General features: G+C 39.0%; 1 protein-coding gene and 1 non-coding gene across 2 annotated transcripts; one reads left to right on the top strand and one right to left on the bottom strand.

Annotated features, from left to right (window-relative positions):
* Positions 1–2,062: 2,062 nt before the first annotated feature.
* On the bottom strand, positions 2,063–27,803 carry LOC117290993 (clathrin heavy chain 2-like). Its single transcript, XM_033772591.1, has 8 exons — positions 27,597–27,803; positions 15,616–15,835; positions 11,342–11,497; positions 9,754–9,884; positions 8,362–8,541; positions 6,497–6,610; positions 4,736–4,909; positions 2,063–3,945 (listed from the first exon to the last, which is right to left on the bottom strand). Exons 1-8 carry the CDS (start codon positions 27,645–27,647, stop codon positions 3,838–3,840), a joined length of 1,134 nt encoding a protein of 377 aa, XP_033628482.1. The 5' UTR covers positions 27,648–27,803; the 3' UTR covers positions 2,063–3,837.
* On the top strand, positions 6,940–7,012 carry Trnan-auu. The gene has a single exon. It is a non-coding gene; the product is annotated as a tRNA-Asn (tRNA).
* Positions 27,804–27,817: the final 14 nt, after the last annotated feature.

Genomic DNA, 27,817 nt, shown 5'->3' on the forward strand with positions numbered 1-27,817 from the left:
TTCTTTAAGCCTCCACATCAGCAAAATTTTTAATAAAATTACAAATTATATAATTACATTTTTTTTAAGGAAACATCTTTACATTGCAGCATTACTCTCACAGGCAACCATAGTTTGCACGACAATAAACAGCAAACTGTTGTGATAAAGAAAAAAAAAAAACGATTTCAGAAGGGAACGATACTACCATAGAGTAAGGACAGAGATACTACAAAGCATAACAAACTACCTTCTTATAACTGAGGCAATTTATATGACATAGTTTCAATGAGATATTGAGTGTATGCAAGTATTATGAAACAGAAAAGTCATAACATTTAAAATTCTCTTGCATAAATACTAGTCCAATGTCGTTCTTTATGAGCTTCTGATCACTGCTGGAACCTGGGTTTGTACAGTAGTTTTTGTATGACTGAACATGTAGAATAACTTAAAACCCACTGGATTTCAATAAATGCTTGGCTTGCCTAATTGTTTATGGAGGCAAAAAAGGCCATTACCTCATTGCCCCTTGAAAATGCCTCCATGCTCCTGGTCAATGCCTCCATGCCCCTGGTCAATGCCTCCATGCCCCTGGTCATTGCCTCCTTGACTCTGGCCATTGCACATGACCCTAGTCATTGCCTCCATGCCCCTGGTCATTGCCTCCATGCCCCTGGTCATTGCCTCCATGCCCCTGGTCATTGCCTCCTTGACTCTGGTCATTGCCACTATGCTCCTGATCATTGCCACTATGCTCCTGATCATTTCCTCCCCGTCCCTGGTTATTGCCTCCATGCCCTTGGTCATTGCCTCCATGCCCCTGGTCATTGCCTCCATGCTCCTGATCATTTCCTCCCCGTCCCTGGTTATTGCCTCCATGCCCCTGGTCATCGCCTCCATGCCCCTGGTCATCGCCTCCATGCCCCTGGTCATCGCCTCCATGCCCCTGGTCATTGCCTCCATGCCCCTGGTCATTGCCCCCATGCCCCTGGTCATTGCCTCCATGCCCCTGGTCATTGCCCCCATGCTGCTAGTCATTGCCTTTATGCCCATGGCCATGGCACCAATGCCCCTGGTATTTGCCTCCATGACTTTACTCATGGCCCCATGTCCTTGGTCACTGTCTTGGTGGCCCATGATAAATTCCAGTAAAAAATGCCTTTCCTTGCATAATAGAGGCGCTTTCTGCTGAAGAAAAACTGCCCTGCATTTACCAGAGCGAAAGTTACAGGCCTTGATTGAAACTTCCAACTCAACACTCAGCAATTTGTTATGTGAGAGTTGAAGGTTTGCACAATGTAAAAAAGGACCAGCAGCCCTAAATAACTCGGACATCCAGTACGAAACACCAGAAACAAGCGCAAAGGGTTGGATGGGGGGGGGGGGGGTAGTGGTTTCAAGGCTAAAAAACAAACCAAGGAGTTAGGCATGCCAAACTTTTCAAAATTTAGTCTTGGTGATAAGTGACCATATTTGCCAGAAATGCTGAAAAATTAGGCCCTTAAAAATAAAACCCTGATGCGTGATAAGTTTTGACGCTCTTTATGTAATAATTTGTTATGTACAAACACTGAAAAGTTAAATGTACTTCCCAAAATTATGCAGTAGGGTTCCATAAAAGCAGTGTTATAATGTACACGTCTTTAGAGCTTTAAAATGTGGTGCAAAAATACCCAATATACAAGTAAATGTACACATATCATTTACATTTAATCTTACATGTATATGTTATTTTGAGGTTTGATTGACAGTATGTACTGTAACTGTTTGTGCATATAAATACAGTGGTGTACTATAATGTACAGTATTGTACAGACTGTACAATATTGTACAGTAAATCACGTTTCAAATTCTTAAAAAAAAAAAAAAACTAAACCGAGACAAAAAAAGTATCGTAAATACAGTAACCTCTTTTTAAATGAACCCCCTTCACCTAATACTGAAGTGGAGACAAATTTATGACAACAATGTAATTGTCAAAGACCAGTATTCTCACTTGGTGTATCCCAACGTATGCATAAAAATAACAATCTGTGAAAATTTTGACTCAACTGGTCATCAAAGTTGCAAGAGAATAATGAAGAAAAACAAAACCACTCTTGTTGCACAAATTTGTGTGCTTTCAGATACCGAAAAAAGGCTTCAGGCCTGGTGTCTTTTAATATGTGACAGAGAAATTACCCCTTTCTCATAAACTTCATTAAACTCAGTTTATCTGACCCGATTTGATTAAAGTACATAAATTTACAGTCATTCGTAATACATGTAAAAAGACTGAATGTGTAAACATGACCACTAATCACATAACAAGCAAACTCGTCTACCATGCAAACTTAATCATTTTAAACCTCTGTTGCAATCTATTCGTTCTGGTGGGATACAAGTTTAAATTTACAAAGAACACTTATCCTCTCAAACCACTCCAATTTTATTTTTTTACAAAACGCAAATTGAGAGTGAGTTTTACTTCTTGGCAGACAGGAGGATGGTAAGTATTGATGTGGGGGACTGGGCCCAATTTCATAGAACTGCATAAGCAGAAAATATTGTTTAACAACTTCCTGCTTAGCAGAATTGAGCAGGATACCAGTCACTAATGGTACATGCGAAATAGTCTTTTGGCTGGTTACCTTGCTCTGGTAAGCTTAGCTACTTTGTGCTTAAAGCAGTTCAATGCAAATGGGCCCTGGTGTTGGTTTCCTGGTGGATTTATGCGATATAATTGGTTGATTTGCACATTAGAGATATTCATGTTTTGTACCCTTACACCGACGTGTATAGGCACTGTGTACTTTCCAAATTTCTGTGCAAAAATCCACAGGCAAATCACTCGGGTGGGATTTTGAACCCATGGGATTTTGAACCCATGACCTTTGCATTGCTAGAGCAAAAGTCTTACTGCTAGACCACCGAGTTAGCTCGTTAGCTAGATACAATTCAAATTCTATGTGTTAGCAGCCGGTACCACAAAGGTTAAATAGAATAGAATATTTGTAGTGTTTGTTTTTTAGCTTGCAATGGCACACAAAACCAAGAAAAAAAGAGGAAATCAGCTCATCTGCTGAGCATGCCTGGTTCATCAATGTAGGTCTGAAAACAAGAATGAAGGAAATGCAGGCAAGGGGCAATCTCATTTCTTTAACTCTAATGACCCTCATTCTGTTCCCTCGTCCCCTATACATACACTCTTGATCAATTTGTACAAGCACCAATTAAAAAAACATCCATAAAAATACCTTGTTCCTTCAGATCCACCAGTTACGACTGTCAGCCAAAATCCACAAGCAAATCACTCGGGTGGGATTCGAAACCCATGACCTTTGCATAGAGCAGATGTCTTGTCAAGCTAGCCTGATGGCTAGAGACTTTCACATGTATGGCAACAGTAGATCAACCACACACTTGACACATACCATATCTCTTTTCGCGGCTTCTTTTTTTGTCATCACTTAGTGGGTGGAAAGCAGCGCAGCATGCACGATACTAACCCGGAGGCAATGCAGGCGACTGCCTCATAAGCCCCTTGGTCGATGCCTTTGTGTACATGAAATGCTTATCTAGAAATTTACAATTTCCTCTTCAGGTGCGCTTTACCAAGTTGAAAAATTTGCCTTGGTGCCCTTGCCCTTTCAAAAACGAAGCATACAGGCCTGAAGCATCTCTTGGTTTAACTCTGAATCTCCATTTCCAATGTAGCAACGACAGCCATCCGGTTGCTGTATAAAACCCCAAAGTTGCAGTCGCATCGATGCTCTCTTGGTCTTGACCTTTAACCTCGTTAAAAAACACCTGTTCACACTGATCTTGTGGTCTCATGGAATCTCTCTCACGCATTCGCAATCATCAGAAGCCGGATCATTCTGGAAACATAGACTTCTCTAGTCTCCTTGCAATGGCCGGTCTTTTCAAGTTAGTTCTTGTGTGTTCAATTAATGCTTGTTCGCGTACTCCAACTGAAGAAAACTGCAGGAATAGTGAAAAATAAGAATATAAAGTTAGTCATGTTTATGGTGAGTAGAACTGTCTAGTCTCAGTTTCTGCGTATTCACTTTATATAAAGCACATTTCTCAACAGCCTCTCAATGCACTTTACGTTAGTGCCGTGGTCATTGGGCCAATAACTTTCCCTTAATCCTTCTCAGCTCCCTGGGGACCAACAATCCTGTGCTGTCGTATGGCGCTAGTTGCTTTTTCATACACAATATAAACATCGACCCTCGCAGGTACCCATTTATACCTCTTGGTGAAAAGAAGCAGTTACAGTGAAGCATCTTGCACAAGGACACAAGTGTCATGACCGTGATTCGAACCCACACTCATTACTTAACCACCAGAAATAGAATTCAATGCTCTCAACCACTCGGCCATGACACCCTACAAATATTTTAAAGTGTTCCTAGCATACATGAAAACTTGATTCACCCGACAGATTTGATGCTACCTTGCTTTTCAAAAGTCTCCAATCAAAATTTCACCATTCAATATTTTTTATTTATTAATGAGATATCGCCAAACTCACGAGGCCAGACGGCCACTTCAAGGTGAGGGCTACACTTAAATGATTTAGGCCATCGATTCAAATCAACTAATGGGGATATGTTGCCACCTACTCCTGGGGCTGAACCCCTTCAGAGTCCATAAGGATATAGCCATGGGTATCATCCATAAAGAGCCTGGTTGGTAGAGTAGAATGCACTACCTTTCCAACTTTTTACCATAGCATGGAAAGTAGTTTGAAATAAGCGAAACTTACCTTCCCACTCCGATCAACCACAAGGGCTCTTTTGCCTTCACAGTCTGGTGCCCCAGTGAAGAGAGTCAGAGGCGAGACGCTAGCAGTACAGAGGAAGGTACCCGTTTCAATATCACACACTTTCACATGGCCGTACTTGGTCAGGACGTAAACTAGGCCATAGTTGGAACAAATCTGTGACAAACAGTCAGAAGTCAGGTGAGGTTGTCAGTTGGTAAGTTAATAGTAATAATAATAATTTCAATTTGGTTTTTTACCCATATACACTGATGTTTGATAGCACTGTGTACTCAGCATTTACCCGAGTTCTGTGAAAAAAAATCACAGGCATATTACTTGGGTGGGATTCAAACCCCTGACCCTTGCAATTCAAGAGTAGTGTCATACCAACTAGACCACCGAAATTGCCCGGTGGCTAGAGGCAGTTCGAATCCAATGTTTTAGCAGCGGGTACTGCACACGATTTAATAGATGTTAAATTTGCATCGGGATAAAGAATATTCATTTTGGTTTTTACCCATATTGACCCCTTACACGCATGTCACACGCGGCGACTGTGCACGCTCCCCATTTTGGTGGTCAATAGGTTTACGACCAATTGACGACCAATTGAGTTCAAATTTTCACAGGTTTGCTATATTTTATGCTTATGTTGAGATACACCAAGTGAAAAGACTTGTCTTTGACAATTACCAAAGGTCTCCAGTAAGCTTGGGCGGTTCCTTCGGTTACCCGGTTCTACCCGGTTCCAAATTGAAAACTGGACCGGCGGTTCCACTCTTCTGTGGAACCGGGTACCCGCTTTTGTCGGTTCCGATTTTAAAAGACCGAGTCCCAACTATAAAAGGCTCTGTGGAGCCGATCCTGCGACGAACCGGCTCTAGAAATTGAGGCTTGATGTTGAAAGCGGTGACCGCAGATACAGTGTGCAAAGGCTTCAAGCCGACATGAGTATCAACTATCACGTGTGGCTGCATACACAGTGCACAGCCCCCTCCAATGCATAGGGATCTATACATGTATATCTCATGCATATACATGTACATGTACAGAGTCCAAAGTCCAAATAGACAGCACGTTGTGATTGGCTGCCGATATATCCATATTCATAAAAGCTTGCCCCATGCACAAAACACACAGTACTGTATGCATGTACAGGCATGTACACTTGTATGTACAGAGACGACACACTGCATGCACTACGGACGTACTGCACTACGGACGTACTGCACTACGGACGTACTGCTACACAACGGACGTACTGCCGGCTAAATCAAAGACTTGTTTAAATGCAGGGAGAATAGGTGCTCGGTGGCACGATGTCTGATTGACTTGGGGTGGGTATTCTGGTATTTTCGTTAAAAATAGATCGGCTCCAATTGTGTGTGTGTGAGCTCGGGACCGATGTCTGATTAACTTGGTTATTTTCAGTTAAAATAGATCGGCTCAATTGTGTGTGTGTGAGCTCGGGACGGGCCGCTTCTGTTTTATATTGAATTGGAACCGGGTATGTCTCAGAACCGAGCTTTTTTTCGGAACCGGAACCGAGCCCCAAATTTCTGGAACCGCCCAAGCTTAGTCTCCAGTGTCTTTAAGTCTTGCACATATTTGAACATTTTTGGGCGTTTGAATTTCCAGGGAAATGACTTCAACATGTGAAGGAAGGAAACCACGCAAAAAAATGTCAAAATTCGCACAAGACTTGCACAGAATATTTCATTTTTACATCTCGTCGCGATCACAAGACCGCGAGAGTCTCACCTGAATAGATACAGGAAAGTCGTAAGGGTCGCTTTCGTCGAAATATAATTGTTCTGTACAGCTGATGAGGGCAGCATTCCCAGGTTTGTGCGGTCCCAGCTCGATGACATGGAGCTGATAACAACAAGAAAATAATATCCAGTTTTACCTTTCAGTAATAACAATAATAATCCCGAGGTCATTGGTTCGAATCCCACTCTGGTCAATTCTTTGTTCAACCCCAAAACTCATTCAAAATTTTCCCAGTCAGTTTCCCTTGAGGTTTATATTGATATCTGAAACAAAAAGTCGCATCCCCTTAAGGTGATCCCCTGGCTGCCGCTTCCCAGGTTGTATCGTAATTTGGTTGTGATCCCTGGCTACACGGCAGTTAACGGTTGTATGGCTTCTGACTGGCACCCCCGAACAAAGATATTGACAAAATAGGGACACCACCAATACAGGGCTAGACAGCTCAGTTGGTAGAGCGCTGGCACATTAATCCGGAGGTCGTTGGTTCGAATCCCACTCTAGTCAATTCTTTGTTCAACCCCCAAACTCAATAATAATAACATTTGTAAAGACGCACTTTAATCTGTAGAAAGCCATACAAAGGCGCCGGTCAAGATAGCACAAGAGGGAGCTGTCAAGTGGTAGGGAAAGCAAGTGTGGCAGGTATGTCTTCAGTTGCTGCTGGAAAAGGGAGATGTATTTTCCCTGAGGTTTTCAGGAAGTGAATTTTAGAGCCTGGGTGCTGTGCTGGAAAAAAAACCTGTCTCCGTAGCTGGCTAAACGAGACCGGGGAACAAGGAGAATGTTGCTGGTAAATCTCAGACCAGGGCCCAATTTCATAGAGCTGAAGCAAAAAAACTTGTGAAATTTCTGCCTCGATTAAAACAGGATAACCAACCATATTTCCACATGATTTTCAGGATGAGCGAAAAACCGCTGAATACCAGTAACAAGCAATATGGAACAGATGGAAATTTGGTTGGTATTCCTGTTTTTATCAAGGAAAAATTGTCATGCTAAGCAAATTGTTGTGCTTAGCAGCTCTATGAAATTGGGCCCTGGTCTTTGATCAACAGGTTTTGTATGTAGAGTGGGGCTGAACCTGACGGTTGGTTAATGCAGTGTCATACTGTCATTCGTAGTCATACTAGATGTAAAGGGGTGGATTTCACAAAGAGTTAAGACTAGTCTTTAATCTCGAGTTTGGACGAGTTACTCACCCTAACTTAGGACTAGCCTTAAGTTTTAAGGACTCCTAGGGTTAGGACCAGTCCTAAGTTTGCTGTGAAATTGACCCAGAGCTGCCAACCCTGCCTGATTCTGCAGGAGACTCCTTGAAAATAAACCAATCTTTAAAAAATTTCTGATGAACGAATTTGAAAACCTCCCTAGTTAAAGACAGTGGACACTATTGGTAATTGTCAAAGATCAGTCTTCTCACTTGGTGTATCTCAACATTAAGCATAAAATAACAAACCTGTGAAAATTTGAGCTCAATCGGTCATCTAAGTTGCGAGATAATAATGAAAGAAAAATAACCCTTGTCGCATGAAGTTGTGTGCGGTTAGATGGTTGATTTCGAGACCTCAAGTTCTAAATCTGAGGTCTCGAAATCAAATTCGTGGAAAATTACTTCTTTCTCGAAAACTATGTCACTTCGGAGGGAGCCGTTTCTCACAATGTTTTATACCATCAACCTCTCCCCATTACTCGTCACCAAGAAAGGTTTTATGCCAATAATTATTTGGAGTAATTACCAATAGTGTCCACTGCCTTTTAGGAAACTTTTTACTATGTTATGTTGAATGTACTCGATCTACATATCTCCCTGAGTGCAAGACACAGATGTTGGCATCTCTGCTTGATATACATACCTTTCCCTGTTGCGCTGATAGTCTATTGGCCACACAGAGGAACGACGAGGGCAGCACATTCTCGCTGCGTCGGTACGTTGCAAACGACACAGCCTGGGCATCCATGGGCTGGCTCCACTTGTTGTCTATGGAGTAGACTTGTGCAATTCCTGATATGTTGTTCACATGAAACTCATTGGACTGACGGAAAATAATAATAATAGTTAGTTTTTTTTATAGCGCTTTTCACACCAGAGGGCGTCCCAAAGCGCTTCACATTATTTTCCCTGGTCACTGGGCCTTAAATCATTCCTTAAAGCCATTGGACACTTTCGGTACAGAATTTTTTTTTAAAGTTCACATATTTACAAATAACTTACAGGGTTTACAAAAGGTAATGGTGAAAGACTTCTCTTGCAATATTATTCCATGAAATGCTTTACTTTATGAGAAAACATTAAAACAATATCGATTCTCGATATCGAGAACACGGATTTATTTTAAAACACATGTCATGACACGGCGAAACGTGAAGAAACAAGGGTAGGTTTTCCTGTTATTTTCACAGGTTTGTTATTTATATATATAAGTTGTGATACACGAAGTGTGGGCCTTGGACATCACTGTTTACCGAAAGTGTCCAATGGCTTTAAACCGATTCGGCTCCCTAGGGACTGTATTTAGCCTTGTGCAACAAATGCGCTACTCCGCTAAATCAATCACAAGAACCATCTCTGCCCTCACAGGTACCCATTTACCCCTGGGCGGAGACAAGCCAATGGGCAATTCCATGGTCAGTCGCATTACACCTTTCTGTGTCATTTCTTGATCTTGGTGCTAGAAGTTCTATGTTAGATATTCTTTCCACTAAGTTATAACGTTGTAAAAAGCGGTAAGTCACATTACACAAAAAGCATATTGTAAAAAGAAAAAAACTTTTCATAATTCAAAAATTTCCTCAACTAAAAAGCTTGCGAAAGTGTTACTATATGTAATAATGGTCAGCAACTTTAACTTTTAGATACACATGGCAAAACCATGGTCAGTCGCATTACGGTCAGTCGCATTACAGTTTTCTTCTCAAATTTTCAGTATTGACATCTCACTTTACTTAGCAACTATGATTGATTTGCAGTTAAGATTAATCTTAGTTCTTTGTGAAATTGGCCCCAGGACAGACAGAGAACAAAACAGGACAGACAGAGAACAGAAAAGGACAAACAGAAAACGGAAAAGGACAAGCAAACAAACATACCGACAAAGAAAAAGTGACCAAATCGGATTAAAAACTGGCAGCTTTCAGAGGATAAAAGAGAAGTTCTCAAAGCGGCTAAATTAACAGACTGTACCCATGCACAAATAATTAACACTAGGGGAACACCAGGGGAACACCTGGGTGTTACCTGAACTGACCTCACTATCATAGTCCCTATAGAGACCGACCAGGGCAAGCCACCTCTGGGTTGGATCTGCCTTGTAGCTGATGATCTGACACACGCTAAGTCTTGTGTGTCTTGCAAACACCTTCTGGGGCCCTAAATCAGCTGAAAACAAGGCAAACCAAAAATCAAACTTGAGGTAAAATTTCAAAATTATTTGTTCTCTCTCCAGATTCTTGGAAATGGAGGGCTTTCTAGAAGCAACCTTTAAAGGGAGTGGACACCAATGGTAATTAGTCAAAATAATTATTGTCATAAAACCTTATTTGGTAACGAGTCATGGGGAGCTGTTGATAGTATAAAACACTGCGAGAAATGGCTCCCTCTGAAGTAACATAGTGTTCGAGAAAGAAGTAATTTTCTACGAATTTTATTTTGAGACCTCAGATTAAGAATTTGAGGTCTCGAAATCAAGCATCTGAAAGCATACAACTTGGTGTGACAAGGGTGTTTTTTCTTTCATTATTATCTTGCAACTTTGACGACCGATTGAGCTCAAATTTTCACAGGTTTGTTATTTTATGTATATGTCGAGATACACAAAGTGAGACGACTAGTCTTTGACAATTACCAAAAGTGTTCACTGTCTTTAATAGCGCCCTCTAAGGTTTGTGCTAAACCAACCAACTGAGCCCAATTTTATTGCTTTGCTTACTGCACTTATACCTGTAAACAGTGTGATTCTGTGGGCTTTGAGTGCAGAAGTCGCAGAAGCAGGGAATTCCGTGCTTATGTCAAGCGTATTTCATAGGTTAGCGGGGGAGTGTCGTGGCCGAGCGGTTAAGAGCACCGAATTCAAACTCTGGTGTTTCTGATCAGCAGAGTGTGGGTTCGAATCCCCAGCCGTGACACTTGTGTCCTTAAGCAAGACACATAACCATTGCTTCGTCCTTCGGATAAGACGTAAAGCCGTTGGTCCCATGTGTTGTGTAAACGCATGTAAAAGAACCAAGTGCACTTATCAAAAAGAGAAGGGGTTCGCCCCGGTGTTCCTGGCTGGATTGGCAGCATATTGCACCACAGCACCTTGTAAACCATTACATGGTGCTTAAGGATTAGGTCTTATATCTCAAAATTCGCCCCACTCCTTGCAGTAATAATACCTGGCGCTTTGTATCCTTTGGCAAAAGGTGCGTTATAAATATGATTATTATTATTATTATTATTATTATAAGCAGTGAATTTTGGCTTGTGTCCTTGCGTACTCCATGTTACTAGGCATTCTTTTAAACAGCTAGCACAGAAATTCGGTCGTGCAAGCCGAGAATGCCAACCGTAAGCGAAGAATTCGGCGGTAAGCACAGCCATGAAATTGGTCCCTGATGTTCATGCACGCCGGACGCCTCCGCAGTTGACCCAATTGACCTGACGTCATTATCAAATAATCTTGGATGCGCCATATTGGTGGGCAATGTCACTGTGCGTTATTCAGTGAAGTACGCATTTTAGGCGACGCAGCGTTTACACGTAAACCTAACTGCCAACCAAAATGGTGAGCCTGGCACAGTAGCCGCCTGTGGTGTGCATGCGAGGGGTCAATAGATGTCAAGTCTTGTACAAACCTGGTGGTGAGAGATCCCAGTGATATACAGCTTTAGCTCCGACCATCCCGATGATATCATCGCTGATCCAGGTCCAGTATTGCACATCGTCTTTTGTGGTGCAGCGATGCAGCTGCTTCTCTGCTACAATGTTGAACACTTGAAAATGACGTCCAACTGGTTGGTAACGTAGATAGAGAGGGGTACAAAGTTAAATTATATAATGGATGATATTTAAAGGAACATTACAGAATTGGTTTTTGCTAACAAAACAGTTACTGGCAGCGTAAGCACTTTATGTAATCCGTCAAATACATAAACTGACAAACCTGTAGAAGTTTGAGATCGATTGGCCATCTGGGTTGCGAGAAAATAGTGAAAAAGTGATTACAAATTTTGCATTGCATCGATTGGCAAAACAAAAATGAATAAAACGCTCACTGAACGATAATCTCCAAACGTGAAATGAAATTATTTATTTCTCATCAAATATGGCATTTCAGACAGAAATATTTTAAGGGATGTTTTTCTACTATCATCATCATTAGACGGTGTAAGTTTTATGTAAATCTGTGATCTTCACGAGTTTTGTTTCTTACCAATTCTATAGTGTTCCTTTAAAATTGTGGCTTGTTTGTTGTGGTTATAGCATCCTGAGAGAACATCAAGTTCTTACACCACTGGGGTCGATTTCACAAAGAGTTAGGACTCGTCTTACCTCGAGTTAGGACGAGTAACTCGTCCTAACTTAGGATTAATCTTTATTATGTCTGCATACTACAGTGCAGGGTTGGGACTCGTCCTAAGTCATAAGATTAATATTAAGTAAGGAAGAGTTTTGTGAAATCGCCGGCTGGTCCTTTTCAGAACCACCACAGCTTATTGAGAGACTATCGGTTTCATTTTGCTCAATGAAAAATTGCCTAACATCACAAGGTCGGACAGCCACTTCAAGGTGAGGGCTATGACTGATTTGGGCTATCAACCCAAATCATCAATCACCAGGGGCTTAGGTAGGATTTGAAACTCTGCATGGTGGAAATACGATATGGAAAGGTTTGCGGTAAGTACATGTGATGACTATCTCTAATGAGTTGGGGTGGTTCTGAATAGAACCGTTGGTTTCAACTTGACGTTTCGATCAGTATGCTCCGATCGTCTTCTGGAGAAAAGAAAAAAAATAATAAAACTGATCGTTTTCTCCAGAAGACGATCAGAGCATACTGATCGAAACGTCGAGTTGAAACCAACGGTTCTATTCAGAACCACCCCAACTCATTAGAGATAGTCATTACATGGTGTTACCGCAAACCTTGTTGCCACCAACTCCTGGGGCTGAAATAGGGTTTTATACTCCCTTCGCAGTCTGCAATGATGAAGGCATATCAACCACTAGGAGCCTGGCTGGTATGGCAGAATACACTACATTCCCAACTTAAAAGTACATCTGTAAACATCCTTATTAATTATGGACAACAATTTCAAATTACTTCTTCACACACACGGGGCTACAACTTAATGGTGTTAACAAAAACTTGGATGCCTTATTTTCCAACAAATTTAAACATCCTCGATCTAGATCCAGGATGATACAATATTGAACACGTTATCGATGTGTGCCTCCCACAAGAACATAATGAAAAGTTACCCCCCCCCCAAAAAAAAGGGAAATTGTGTTCGAAGAAAACTACATTATGGGAGTAAAAAGTTTGATCGTGTTTCTGTCTGCCAGTCATGTATGTATTATAATCCATTACAGCAGGCATGGTATTTGGAAATTTTGTTTATTGGATACAAGGGCTGACCTACATTTACACACATTGTGTTGACTTTAAACATGTTAAAGATGCTAATGTCAGATTTTTTGCCGATTTGACCCAAAAATTTTGATTTAAAATTCAATAGGTATTTTGATGGGGGTTGAAAAAGCTACAAGCTTTCATTTGAGCCATTGCTCGAAAAAGTCCGCCAGTTATTAGTAGCAGTGAAATAATATATCACGTGACCAATTCTTAAGTGTTTTATAAAAAACTTTTTAAATTTTCGTCATGGTTCCTGACCATTATAAGTTAAAGTTAAACTTTTTTTTGTTAGAGCGGGTGACACTCTTTGAAATACCATTCACTCAAAAAAATCTATTTTTTAATGTTTGGGGCAAAAAATCTGACATAGCATCTTTAAATGCAATTTTTCAAGTAATTTAATAATACTTTTTCTGTTTTTTTCCCAAAGCAAAAATTAAATAAATCGGAAATCAGACTAAAGTCGGTAGAATATCATGCCCGTTACAGGAAGGTTAAATTCTTCTGGGCACAGGACGTACATTTTACATGTTTATACGCCTTTACATATTCTACACTTTAATACAGTGTAATAAACACCATTGAGATCAACTTCATTGTACTGTACATGACTGAAAGCAAAAACCTGTCACACAGAAAGCTGATATAGCAATTTCAACCTTAAGAGAGTGGTTATGTGTAATTCCTCATTTCAGTTCGACTGACAAGTTCGGTTTTACTTAAAGGCACTGGACACTTTTGGTAATTACTCAAAATAAATTAGCATAAGCACATGTACTTGCCAACGAGCAATGGAGAGCTGCTGATAGTATAAAATATTGTGGAAATCAACTCCCCCGGGAGTAACATAGTTTTTGAGAAAGAAGTAATTTCTCCCTAAAATATTTGAATCTAAAAAATGACTTCAGGCCTGAAGCCTTTTTCAGGCATCTGAAAGCACACACAATATAGTGCAACAAGAGTGTTTTTTCTTACAACTGAGCCCAAATTGACACAGTTTTGCTATGTAATGCATGTGTGGAGATGCACCGAATGAGAACACTGGTCTTTGACAATTATTACCAAAGGTGTCCAGTGCCTTTAAAAAGCAAGAACTACAGAACTAATGCATTAACGTACTTTTGGTTTCGCCATGATGCACAATTCCTACCCCCATTGCTTTCTAGGCGTATCATGTTCATTCCTCAGCACACTACAGATGCTGGGCTGTTTCAACTGACTGACTTGCGCTTGCTGTTATTTTAGATTAAAGTCTTAATCACTTTCGGTTTTGATCTCATTTTTGATCCAACAAAACTCAAATTCTGAGAATGCAAAATGTATGGAAACCAAACTATTTTGGTCCTTGGGAAAATTTTTTTTTTTTTTTAATTGGGTTCAAGGGCTTACCTCCCATGTACTTGTTCATAAGGTGTAGGGTTTAATATACTTGTCATGCTATTTAATCACAGTTTTTTCTAATTTTTCCCCACAGGCAAAAACAAAATCGGAATTTAGACTAAAAGTAGGAATATTATTATCTAAGAGATGTTAAATTTGCATCGGGGATAAAGAATATTAATTTTGGTTTTTACCCATACACCAATGTGAATAAGCACTGTATACTCAGTACTTTCCCGAGTCCTGTGAAAAAATATCACAGGCATGTAACTCGGGTGGAATTCGAACCCATGACCCTTGCAATTCTAGAGCAGTGTCTTACCAACTAGACTACCGAGGTTGCCCGGTAGCTAGAGGCAGTTCGAATCCTATGTCTTGGCAGCGGGTACCGCAACGATATAAGAGATCTGTTAAATTTTGAAAAAATATCACAGGCATGTTACTCGGGTCGGATTTGAACCCACGACCCTTGGTATCAATAATATCATGCCTGCCCAAACTACATGTAGCAAAACTCTTTCAACATCCTCTTTGCCACAGAGAAGGAATTACCTGTAGGAGAACCAATGGTTTCAGGGCATTGCACTTAAAGGAGGATTCAAAAGAATTTGGGCCATTATGGGTTTCTGCTATGAGACGATTTAGAAAGAATTGGAATATCAGATTTTTAAAAATTTAATATTGTTGTCCCTGACCCAAATGGTATTGTTTTGTGTTTTTCTTGCATCATTCCCAGATTAAACTTCTTGTATTTGCTTGTTCATCTCATACAATAAATGTTCATTGTTCTAGCTGCCCTTGTGTCATCATAATTTCTGTACTGTTCAGTCTTTTATAGGGCTGGGCCTGTAATTCAGTTTTGCTTTGTTGTTTCTGTTTTGGTTTTATAGTTGTTCATTTTGCCTTGTATTGTATTTTTTCTTTTGGTTTTGTTGAGGTCTCATAATTAATACAAATATTAAATCCTTGTTTCCGGTGTGTGATATATTTTTGGACGACCCGTTTCCAAATGCTGCTTTATAATTACAACCCTGCAGGGGCCCTTCTTTTATTTAACTGAATGAGAAATCACAAAGAGACAAGCAACAGCAGCGTGAAAACAACAGTCAGTACCTTTGAGAGCAAGCCATGGTTTTCTAGGGTTCATCATGGCGGAGTCAGCCACGCACGGCCATGTCAGTGACCGCGGCGTCTTGCGGGTTAGGTTGATGGCCGTTATGCTGTCCACTTTACGGCGTTTTCGGCCGGTGTGTCGACAGCAGATCCAACGGTGGGAAGACATAGTCACACGAGGGAAGCTCACCTGCTCCTGCTTCACCCCAAAGCTGCAGAGCTTTAGAAAAAACAAGAGAGATATTTTCAACGATTTTCAACGATTGCATCGTTCGTTCATTAATGGTTTATTCTCTACAATGGTACAAGACAATAAACACAATACAATGTATACACAATTTTAAAAGATTATTAAGAATTAAGAAATCAAAATTGTTTTTGATTTTTTTCTAAAATTGTCATGAGTATGAATCATGTGTAAGATTATAAAAAGCAAGTCTTATAATAATTTTGAAAACAAAATTAATACTTGTAGATAGTGCTGGGCGAATAGTGATATTTTGATATTTGGATACCGCTGGCCAACTATCCGAAATAAACCGGAAATTCGAATAGTTTTTTTCGCCGCTAGAGGGCGCTATTAAAAAATATAAAAAAAAATAACCGGATCTAATTTAAAGATGGCGATTTGCTTTTTTTTTTGATCGTGACTGACTCTACGTGATGGAAAACTTTTGTAATCTTTGAACAAATTACGTCAGAAATTTCACTGTTTAACTCTTCATGGAGGTGAGCATAGTTAAATACTTAATTTATGCTGTTTTATGCTGTCTTAATAGAAGTTTCATAAGGATTCAGACAAAACATTCCTATCAGTTGTCGCCCAACGTCCGCGGATATTCGGATATTAAAAGAATATCCGGTTACTTGGTTGTAATTACAGAACTATCCGGTTTATAAATAGGTATTCGTGCCCTACGCGGATATCCGGTTAAGAAGAAAAAGGCATTCGCGGTTACGGATAGGAAAACCTATTCGCCATTAACCGGATATTCGAATAATTCGCCCAGGCCTACTTGTAGATGTCAAATTTGCATTCATAACAAAACATAGAAATTAAAATGTGGCCCTATCTACATGAAAGCAATTTTATAACATGGAAAAAAGTGACTCTTTAGCACTTTTCGAAATGCAGTTGGAGTAACAGATTCCCTAATGACAGTAGTGAGTTTGTTCCAAATCATTGGCCCAGATACTTTGTTTTCTTGAGGAACATTTCAGCAAGTGAGATAAAGAACAAAAATATTTTTCCTGACACTTTCTGGCAGTTCCCAGATTTCAGGCAGAATCTAATGAAACTCATCACAGAAACTGAAAATTATTTGTGGTGTGGCATGGCAGAAAGTGAAACCAGGAAGAACCTAGAGTCTGTAGTATTGTGATTCTAAGAACAAAACTATCTTTAAAGGGAAGGTACACATTTGGTAATTACTCAAAACAAATATTAACTTAAAAACTGACTTGGTAATGAGCATTGGACAGCTGTTGATAGTGTAAAACATTGTGGGAAACGACTCCCTCTGAAGTAATGTAGTTTTTGAGAAAGAGGTAATTTCTCACTAAAATAACAAAAGACTTCTAGCTAGAAGTCTTTTATTCCTATCTGAAAGCACACAAATGACAAATTTGTCCAACAAGGGTGTTTTTTTCATTCATCATTTTCTCGCAACTTCGATGACCGATTGACCCCAAAGCCTGTTTGTTATTTAGTGCATATGATGGGATACACCAAAATTTTTCATAGACCAACTCGCCCGATCCAAGGCAACCAACGCAGCATGTCCCTTTGAAGGCACTGAAAGCACGCTATTTTATACAACAAGGGTGTTTTCTCTTTCATCATTTTTCATTGCATCCAAATTTTCACAGCCTTGTTATTTTATGCATATGTTGGGATACAGCAAGTGAGAAGACTGGTCTTTGACAACTACCAAACGTGTACCTTCCCTTTAAGTACCAGGAAGACAAGTTTCCCTCATGTAATTGACTACGGACCTGTGTACCCTGACTAGGCATGTACATACGTACAATATCCGTAAGAAATAGAGAAAGTAAAAGTTAGTGTTGGTAAACCATGGACTGATATCACAAAGAACAAAGATTGATCTACATTGTAGCATCTGAAAAATAATAACAGTTGCTACTAAAGTGTATGTGTAATGTCACAATACAAATCACAAGGAACAGAGATGAATGATGTGTCCATGAGGAGAGCTACATGTACTATCATTCTACACACTGGATCAGCCTATATGCAGATTCAATACTTTCTCCTCCTACATAGATCCTATCCCCTTAAAGTCACCTGGAAGTGGTATTTTTTTCAAAATAAAGCTTTTGTCACTAATAAATGTGTTTTGATGAGTGGAATGTGAATAAACAGTTAACTAAGGTTTTAAGAAATCACTTCTTATGTTATTTACAAATTTAAGAGTAGACCCCGACCCGAGAGGGCGCTGTTCGTGACGTCAATCGTGGCAGACTTTGACTGTAATGCGTAGAGTAAACACAATTATATGTACGGACCAAGTCGTGAGTTTTTTTCTGGCAATGCCGACCAGGTGTATTGCTGCTGAATGCAGAAAACCACTTTTTGAAATGTACCAACTCACGACTTGGACGTACATGTACTTTGCACGTGTGTTTACTATACGCATTGCAGGCAAAGTCTGCCTCGATTGACGTCACAAAAGGGGTAGGCGGAGTCAGTCCCCCAAACAACTTTATATATTTTTTAAACATACAAATCGTGACAAACAATTACTAAAAAAATTGTTTTATTGTTCGTAAGCAGATACTCTTATGTTTGAAAGACAACAAATTATATTTCCAGGTGACTTTAAAGAGTTTGGGTAACACAAAACACAAATGTCCTGTCCACAGATTGACATCAAACTCAATGAACTTACACAAATTAAAGATAATGATGTAGAAAGCTTCCCCTTGCTGAGATGCTGTAGTTTTGGGGAATTTAGTAAAACAATTTCACAAAAATAATTTGTGTCCCAGTGAGATGAAAATTATCCTAGAATGAACAACAGATTTATGCGTCTCGCCTGAAAACATTGCTGTGTAATTTTCACTTTCTCAAAAACTAGACAACTAATGAAACTGAAACTTCCACAGTGAGTTAGGGATTCATGTCATGGCCAAAAACCTGATATTACAAAAGGTATCAAAAAACGTGCTCAGCTTATTTTGCAAAAAATGCAACTATGCAAAAGATTTTACACAGTGTACATTGAAAAAACCCAACCCCTGAAAAAAAAAAGCAGAAACAAACACTCATACTGGATTTAGAGCCTGTCCAGGCAGCATCTAGTGGCTTCGTAAAGCCAGCCAAACACGTCAAGTGAATCCGACAGTAATTGCCAGTTGAGAGGGAAATTCCGATAGTGGAGAAAGCACTTGCGCTGATTCAATGTCCCAGAGGGAGTACCTCTTGAACATTACACATACACGCAAATCATATGTCGTTGTACAGTGTGATCTTGTACTTCACACGTTTCAAACTCTTGGTCACGTTCACAGCACCAGTGACATGACAAAGAGAGACATCACCAAAACTTAAAGGTGCTGGATACTTTTGGTAAATATACAGTTGTACTTATCAAAATTGTAAGCATAAAACTTACTTGGTAATGAGCAATGGAGAGCTGTTGATGTATAAAACATTGTGAGAAACAGCTCCCTCTGAAGTCACATAGTTTTTTAGAAAGAGGTAATTTCTCACTCAAATATTAAACTTATGCATTGGGATACACAAAGTGAGAATACTTGTCCAAATTTCATGGCTCTGCTTACTGTAATAAGAATCGGCGCTTGCGGACGTAGGGAAATCTGCGCTAACGTCAAGCTTATTTCACGGATTAGAAGGGAATTTTGGCTTGTGCGAGTGCTAGCGCAGAAATTCAGCACTAGCCTGCAAGCAGAGATTAGTAGTCGTAAGCGCAGAATTCAGCGGTAAGCACAGCCATGAAATTGGGCCCTGGTCTTTGACAATTATTATCAAAGGTGTTCAGTGCTATCAATCATAGTCTATTTTTTGTACTTAAAGGCAGTGGACACTGTTGGTAATTGTCAAAGACTAGCCTCCACAGTTGGGGTATCTCAACATATGCATAAAATAACAAACCTGTGAAAACTTGAGCTCAATCGGTCTTCAAACTTGCGAGATAACAATGAAAGAAAAAAACCCACTCATGTCACACGAAGTTGTGTGCGTTTGGATGGTTGATTTTGAGACCTCAAGTTCAAAATCTGAGGTCTCGAAATCAAATTTGTGGAAAATTACTTCTTTCTCGTAAACTATGGCACTTCAGAGGGAGCCGTTTCTCACAATGTTTTATACCATCAACCTCTCCCCATTACTCGTCACCAATAAAGGTTTTATGCTAAAAAAATTGTTGAGTAATTACCAATAGTATCCACTGCCTTTAATGCCAGAAGTACCAATCAAGTTTAATGCACAGACCTGCAGCTATGTATTTGAGGCTGGAACTTCACAGGAGCTGTGGTCAGTTTCAATCAAATGAGGCACTTGCCAGGGCCTGTTGTTACTGATTAGACACTTAAGACCTAATGCTTTTAGTGTAGGATTTCATTTTACAAGGATAGTTGGTTTGAGCATTTGTGCGCATATTTTTTACTAATCTTATAATCAGTACAATCTATTTATTTATATTTATTGGTATACATACATGTATACAACAAAATGACCAGCAATAAAAGCTGAAAGGGTCAAAGTACATCTTAAAAATAGTAACAATCACATATATAAAAAGGCATTAAAGCGTAAAATGTATACAATTTACAAAGTGTTACATAAAAAATTACATTAGAGTAATTATTTACAGGCCTATTTTTGTGTTTGAACAGTAGAAAAAACAATGGATCATTGACATTTTGAAAAGTATGGCGGCCATCTTGAAAATAAAAAAATAAAAAGCCCCTCCTCCTTTTATTTTTTAGAAACCAGGACGCTTTACTTTTTTTTTTACTCAGCCCAATCAGGGTTCTCCCCATGCACTACATGTATAATCATAATCTAGCATATTGGTAAAAACATGCGCAAATGTCATAAATGTTCGACCAACAGGTATACATTATACAATGTTTACTAGATGTACATCAAATAAAACAACAACAATTAAACCAATAAATAACCCTAAAAACCTCAAACAAAATGTTCTATCATTGTTCTATGTCACTGTGCCCCTTTGTAAAACCCAAACAAGGTCAATGTTGCAATAAAGGTATCCTGCATGTTTGTACATGTACATGTGTAGCATGGTATGCACATGTAAGTAGGTAGCCAGATGGTAAGTAAATGTATTTTCTTCCTCTATGGTTATATTATAGGCCCTCCTACAGTTTTTTCTTTTGATTAACATAAATAATGTTGTACTACGTGTAATAAAATGAAGTAGACATATTTTACAATATTATATACATGGATGTAGCTGAGTTTGTAAGTCAAATCTTGAATATAGAGATGATCAAATAAAAAATCTTTCCGTTGCAATTTGTTTTATATCCGTAAGAAAAATACTTCACTTCTTTTCACTAAATCCGTAAATCCTCAGAAAAATTACACTACTTTGAATTTGAATCTCAAAGCGGCTCCAATTGACTTTTGCAGGTAAATTCACCGGAAGCCTCTCTGCCGAAGATATTACAAGTCCGTCATTTGAATTTCATGACGGTCGATGGATCACAACATCGCAGGAAGAAGGGGTAGATGAAATACCCTCCCAGTGAACCCTGGACATGCATTAAAGGGACACGTTGCCTTGGATCGGGCGAGTTGGTCTATGAAAAATGTTTGAAACCATTTGTTATAAGACATTTGTCCTGACGATGACTAGAGCAAGCTAGACGAAACGTTGAGACCAATTCAAGAACTGACTCAGCGGTAGTACAGTTAATTATGATCCTTTAAGCTTAAGTAGTAGTCCCAGCCAATTTTCTATACCTTCCGCCCGGGTAGTAGTAGTAAAGAAGCAGGACAGTTCTTTTCAGAACTGAGAAGTCTCCCGAACACCCGATAATCTACTCCGCGGTAAGAGAATAAAGAAAGACAGTTCTCTAAGAACAAACTCTACCTGGCAAGTACATGTAGATACACACACGGTGTTACTGCAAACCAAATATTGATACCGAACCATGCAAAGCCTCAAATCATATAAGATGCATACAATAGTTAGAAAGATGTTTTAAGAGTAGAATATAAAGATCCACACAAGTATGCCTCGAAATTGTGTGGTTTTCCTTTTACTTTGCGAACTAACACGGTCGGCCATTTTGTGGAGTCCAAAATTTGACTCCACAAAATGGATGTGTAAGTTTATGACGTATAAGGAACACCGTACAATTTCTGAGGCATATTTGTGTGGATCAGTTTCAAGAATTTTTCATAGACCAACTCGCCCGATCCAAGGCAACCAACGCAACATGTCCCTTTGAAGGCACTGAAAGCACGCTATTTTATACAACAAGGGTGTTTTCTCTTTCATAATTTTTCATTGCATCCAAATTTTCACAGGCTTGTTATTTTATGCATATGTTGGTATACACCAAGTGAGAATACTGGTCTTTGACAATAACCAAACGTGTACAGTGCCTTTAACTTTACTTAGTCTTATTTGTGGGGGCAAAACAACCTGAATATAAGGAGTGCCTGAGGGAACTCCATCTGTCAGATTACTTTACCTCTCCACTCCAGTCCAGGCCAATAGGAAACAAATTACTCAAAATGTACATTGTATACTGGCTAGAAGGTGTAGTGAGCCTAGTAAAGCCATGTGTTTACCTACATAAAAATATGTACACTAGCTGTAGACTTGCGCGTAATTGAACCTCGATATTCATATTCAAGATTCATTCTAAGTGTAATTTGAAATATGTTTTATCATTGTATACTCTATCTTTTTAGCTCCATTATTGTAGTGAGACTAGTAGGCCATAGTGTGTTTACCTTCATACAAATGTGTACACTAGCTGTAGACTTGCACCTAATTGAACCTCGATATTCATATTCAAGATTCATTAAGCATTGTAATTTGAAATGTGTTTCATCAGTGTGTACTCTATCTTTTAGCCCCACTAGAGAGCCTTGCGTTTAAATGTGTATTAGCTGTAGCTGTAGCTGTAGACTAGGACATAATTGAACCCCATTATTCATGAATACAGTAATTAAAGATTCAGTGTAATTAGTGTAATTTTGAAAATGTATTATCACTGTGTACTGTAACCATCCTCGATCCTGTCTACATACCTAGCACATCTGGCTTACCTGGCTTACTAGTAGTAAGCCAGGTAAGCCATGCGTTTACCTTCATAAAAATGTGTACTGTTAGCTGTAAACTTGGACCCATTATTCATGAATACAGTATTCAAGATTCAGTGTAATTTTATGAAGTGCTATTTGAAAATGTGTACAATGTACATGTTAGCACTGGTACACTTGTGAAAAATTGTAAATTTCTACTGGCACAGTATTTCAAGGGCACCAAAGCAATGATCAGGGGGCATGAAGGCAATCACCTTCGTTGCTCCCATGAAGTATCAGGCATGCCACAATCTTCAACTTGGTATACCATTCTGATTGGTACCTGTGTGTTGTGATTGAAAGTTAGGACAGGGCGACTGCTAAAATTCACCACTCAAGTTGTTTCCACGAGCATCAAGCATACAGCGCAAGGAATGTTTCCACACACCCAAAATAAAAACACAATTTATTTTGACAACTTTTTCAAGAAGTTCCTCTCTGCAGATGTTGTTGTCATGGTGATGAAGACTACCGTAATGGCCAACAGAAAAGCTGAAAGCAAGGCCGAGCAGTAAATTTTAATTCCCCAGACAGGATTCTGACAAGATGAAATTCCGAGCAGGAATGGTGTTAGACTTGATTCAAGTCCCGTTCTCGTCCCCAAGCATATCACGCCAACTAGCAAACAAGATCAGGGAATGCAGAGCATCACAAAACAATAGTTTTCTGGCGATGACACGGGATTGGGACTTGAGTCAAGTCTAGAATGACGTTAGCTTCTTCGTTTTTTTTTATTGACAGCACAGGGGGATGCTCTATCAGTAAATCTTATAATAGCTCACATTCCAATCCGTGATCTGACAGACAGTCCTTTGATAAATGACTCTTCACATGTTTTGGGGTTCAGGGTTGATAAAAGTACACAGCAGGCATGATTTTAAAATAATGCAAATACTAAGCATGTTCAGTGCAAAATATGTTATGTTATAACACAGATTAGGAATCAATAGTGAGGCTAATGCTGAAAGAAAAAAAAATACATTATTTATTACTCATAGAACATCTTTTAAAGACACTGGACACTATTGGTAATTGTCAAAGACCAGTCTTCTCGCTTGGTGTATCTCAACATAATATGCACAAAATAACAAACCTTTCAGAATTTGAGCTCAATTGGTCGTCGAAGATGCGAGATAATAATGAAAGAAAACAAACGTTGTCACTCGAAGTTGTGTGCTTTCAGATGCTTTATTTCGAGACCTCCAATTCTAAATCTCAGGTCTCGAAGTCAAATTCGTGGAAAATTACTTCTTTCTCGAAAAGTACTCCACTTCAGATGGAGCCGTTTCTCACAATGTTTTTTACTACCAACCTCTCCTCATTACTTGTTACTAAGTAAGGTTTTATGCTAATAATTATTTTGAGTAATTACCAATAGCGTCCACTGCCTTTAAGCTTTAGTCAAAAAATGGTATAAAAGAGTCAGAATGTGCATACACATTTCCAAATCAACAACCAACATGGATATTTATGCATCAGAGCAAGTAAATTTGTACAGGCCAGACACTGTAATTCAACCCAAAAATGTGAAAACACTTCAATTTTATGTGCAAAGAGGCTAAACAATGGGTGGCCATGTGTTTTGATGGTTCTTATTTGTACTGCAACCTTAAGTTAATGCAGTTCCTTTTCATGTAGCTCTAGGGTTTGGTTTACTACAATGTATGACGGTGTACAATAATTTAGGGAAGTTGCAATTACTTAGTAGTACAAAACATTGTTGTACAGTGCAACGTTATACTTTTTGGTGGGGGCCTGCACAATGTACATTGTGGATTTTCAGGTGGTTCAGGCGATGCGGCAGAAAAACAACAGTGAGTACCGAGCAGAAAATTGTATTTTTTTGACGATGTTTTTAATTTCACTCAACAAACAGGAAATACAAGCGTTATGGATGTATATTGAGAATGTAGGGAAAGTTTTGGTAGTGTAGTACAAAAGAAACTTCAGTTATTGCTGACTAACGGGCGTAAAACTTTCACCTATCAACGCTGATTTGAAAAACGTATAGCGTTAAAGAGGCCCAAAATACTAGTCCCCTATAAGGCTCACAGGGGAGCCTTATAGTTTCTAGAAGTAGGATCAAGTCCACCCCGTCAGCCTATTCCATAATATTCTTGGATCAATTTCACTCAAACCCAAGCCAAACAATAAATAATAATTTCAACTGCTTCATTTCAATGTTATGTTAATGTTAGTCTCGCTCTTCTTAGCATTAAATAATCAAATAATTAAATTTTGTTTTTCAAATTCAACCTTTTCTCTATGAATGATTGGAAAAGTTTCCGTATGACGCCACCACTTTTTCTTTCGATATGAAATAATATAGTATAATTTACCTCAATGAGGTATCCCTTTTTGTAAAAATTAGTGAAAAAGTGGTAGCAACTACGGAAACTTATCCGAATGAATCAACAGAACATGTTCATCATGTTTTTTATTATATCAGATTCAAATGATATATTGATTATTGATAAACAACTCATTAAGAATCGTTGTTTGTACTGAGCATGGGTAACTACCTCCATGGATAACTCATAGATGGAGGTAAAAATAAATAATAATAATAATATCGAAGTCTTATATAGCGCACGTATCTACCAAACAAGGTACTCAAGGCGCTGAGTATATACAAACTTTCAGAAATATAGGTTATTGCAGTGATGGATTCTGAGACCCAATTATGTAGCACTTATAAGGGTTTACAAGGTGCTACGGCGCATGAAGCAGCCACAACCAGGAACACCGGGGCGAACCCCTTCTCTTTTCGATAGTGCACTGGGTTCTTTTACATGCGTTACACAACACATGGGACCAATGGCTTTAAGTCCCATCCGAAGGACGAAGCAATGGTAAAGTGTCTTGCTTAAGGACACAAGTGTCACGACTACCGCTGTTTCATAGCTGGAGGGGTGTTGTGTTCAAAGAACTCACTGAACAATTATAATTTTTGCATTTATCTTACTTTTTGACCCAAAGTGTTGATGTTTTTTTACCGAAAAGGTATTTATGAATGGGAATCAAAGTGTGTTGAATCGGTTTTTAACTAGTGGTTTAAACCCGCCGAGGCCTTGTTTTTATAACAGGCATGCAACTGCCTGTTGAAAAAAAAAGAGGACAATTTTCAAAGGCACATCGCAAGTGCGGAGCGAGGCAGCCGAAGTGCCACGGGACATGATACCCACAATGGTACCCTAGAAAATGTTGAGGTTTATTATGCTCTTAGGTGCATTGTAATGTTAGCATGTACTAGGCTTATTTTACATGATGGTAGTTGTACACTGTTGTTGCCAGATAGGCCTAGTATTAGGCTAACATTTTTAACAAACAAAAATCTGGGAAAAAAAACATGACCTTTGCACTTGTTACAGTTACACAAAGAGCATACTGAGCTTTTCCCCCAAAAGATCAAACAGCCTAACTAAACACTACAGTATCCTGGTGTCATGTGTTTTCAGTAGGATACCAGGAAAATTGTTCACAATCAAAAACTAAATTTTTTTTTTTCATATCATCTATCCAATTTTTTAACAATAACCATTTCACTTCATGGTGTGTTGAAATTTTGAAAGTTTTGGTTTTACGTTGCGAGAGACAGTCCGCCATCAACAGTGCTTATGCATGCACGACATTGGAGCAATGTCATATGTTTTCAAAATGTCATATGTTTTCACACCTGTCATTGGTTGGTATTTTATTGAATATTCAGAAGCTAGTATGGCGTGCAAAATAAATCAAAAATATTATTCAATTACTACTTAACAAATTTAATTACATTTTTGTCCTAGGGCATTATGGCTACTATATTAAAATCCAGAGATATCATAAGGCATGAAAGTAAAACACCCCACCCCTCCTTGATGCACTCACACTTCATAACAATCCTTTTCCCCTCATTTCAGACCAGTAATGTTTGGTTTCAGGAGATAAGAAACCAATCTATGATATTTTCTCTTTAATGTAGACTTAATATTTATTACGCTTATCGGAATTTATTACAGTATGCAGTAAATCAACAACAAATTTTTTTTGTTATTTTCACTTCAAATATTTTAATATTTTCCCCACATTTGCACACCATAGAATCCCAAATAGTAACCACCTCACGTGATCCATCTAGTGACTAAAGCAGAATGAAACTCAATCTAGCAGATAGTAATTTTGTTTTGAACTTTCGAGGTTGGATGATGTTTCTTTGACTCATTTGAATGTTGGCATGCACCTAGTTAGTGATTAGTACCAAAAATCAATCATTTTATAAATGTTTGAGCATAAGCAACGACAGGAAACTTTATTCTCAGCATGATTAAGCCTGATGAAAATACAGACCGTGAGTAAACTGCATAGCTTCTGTCACCGGTGCAGCTTGCACAATTTCGCGGTAAACGGGAATCAAAGTTGGGGACCGAAAACATATGAGGGTCGATAACGTATGACGCTACGATAGGTCAATTTAATAGGACGACTTGTCTTTAAAATGAAAATGAAAATACTCCACACGTCAAGTTGTCAACCAGTCAAAGGTTGAGTTGTCCTTATGTGATTGTGAATGAGTCACAACAATACAAAACAAGATAAAATTACTAAACATATAGGCCGACATGACTACATGGTAAATCATTAAATGAGGCGTCATGAAAAAAATAATTACCTGGAAAACTTGCTGAACAAGAACGAGTGGACCCTCTTCTCTCTCGGCCATTTTTCCACAGCTTCTCACCTGGCTTATGTTATCATTATGCAGGTAGTAGTGACTCGAAGAAAAACATGAGTAAAGGGAGGATGTCCCCAATTAAAGCTGGAAAATTTCTCAGAACCATACGCAAGCACACGATGCACGATACATAATTGACGATACACGGCGGACGGACG

Source organism: Asterias rubens, chromosome 5 (genome assembly GCF_902459465.1).
Source record: "Asterias rubens chromosome 5, eAstRub1.3, whole genome shotgun sequence".
Classification (NCBI taxonomy): Eukaryota; Metazoa; Echinodermata; class Asteroidea; order Forcipulatida; family Asteriidae; genus Asterias; species Asterias rubens.

Excerpts from the sequence above, each read along its gene's own strand:
- LOC117290993 (XM_033772591.1), bottom strand. The coding sequence starts at position 27,647 with ATGGCCGAGAGAGAAGAGGGTCCACTCGTTCTTGTTCAGCAAGTTTTC. Across the intron at positions 6,611-8,361 it reads TATCAGCGCAACAGGGAAAG|CTCCATGTCATCGAGCTGGG; the intron begins GTATGTATATCA and ends TGTTGTTATCAG. Across the intron at positions 4,910-6,496 it reads ACTTTCCTGTATCTATTCAG|ATTTGTTCCAACTATGGCCT; the intron begins GTGAGACTCTCG and ends TGTTTGTCACAG.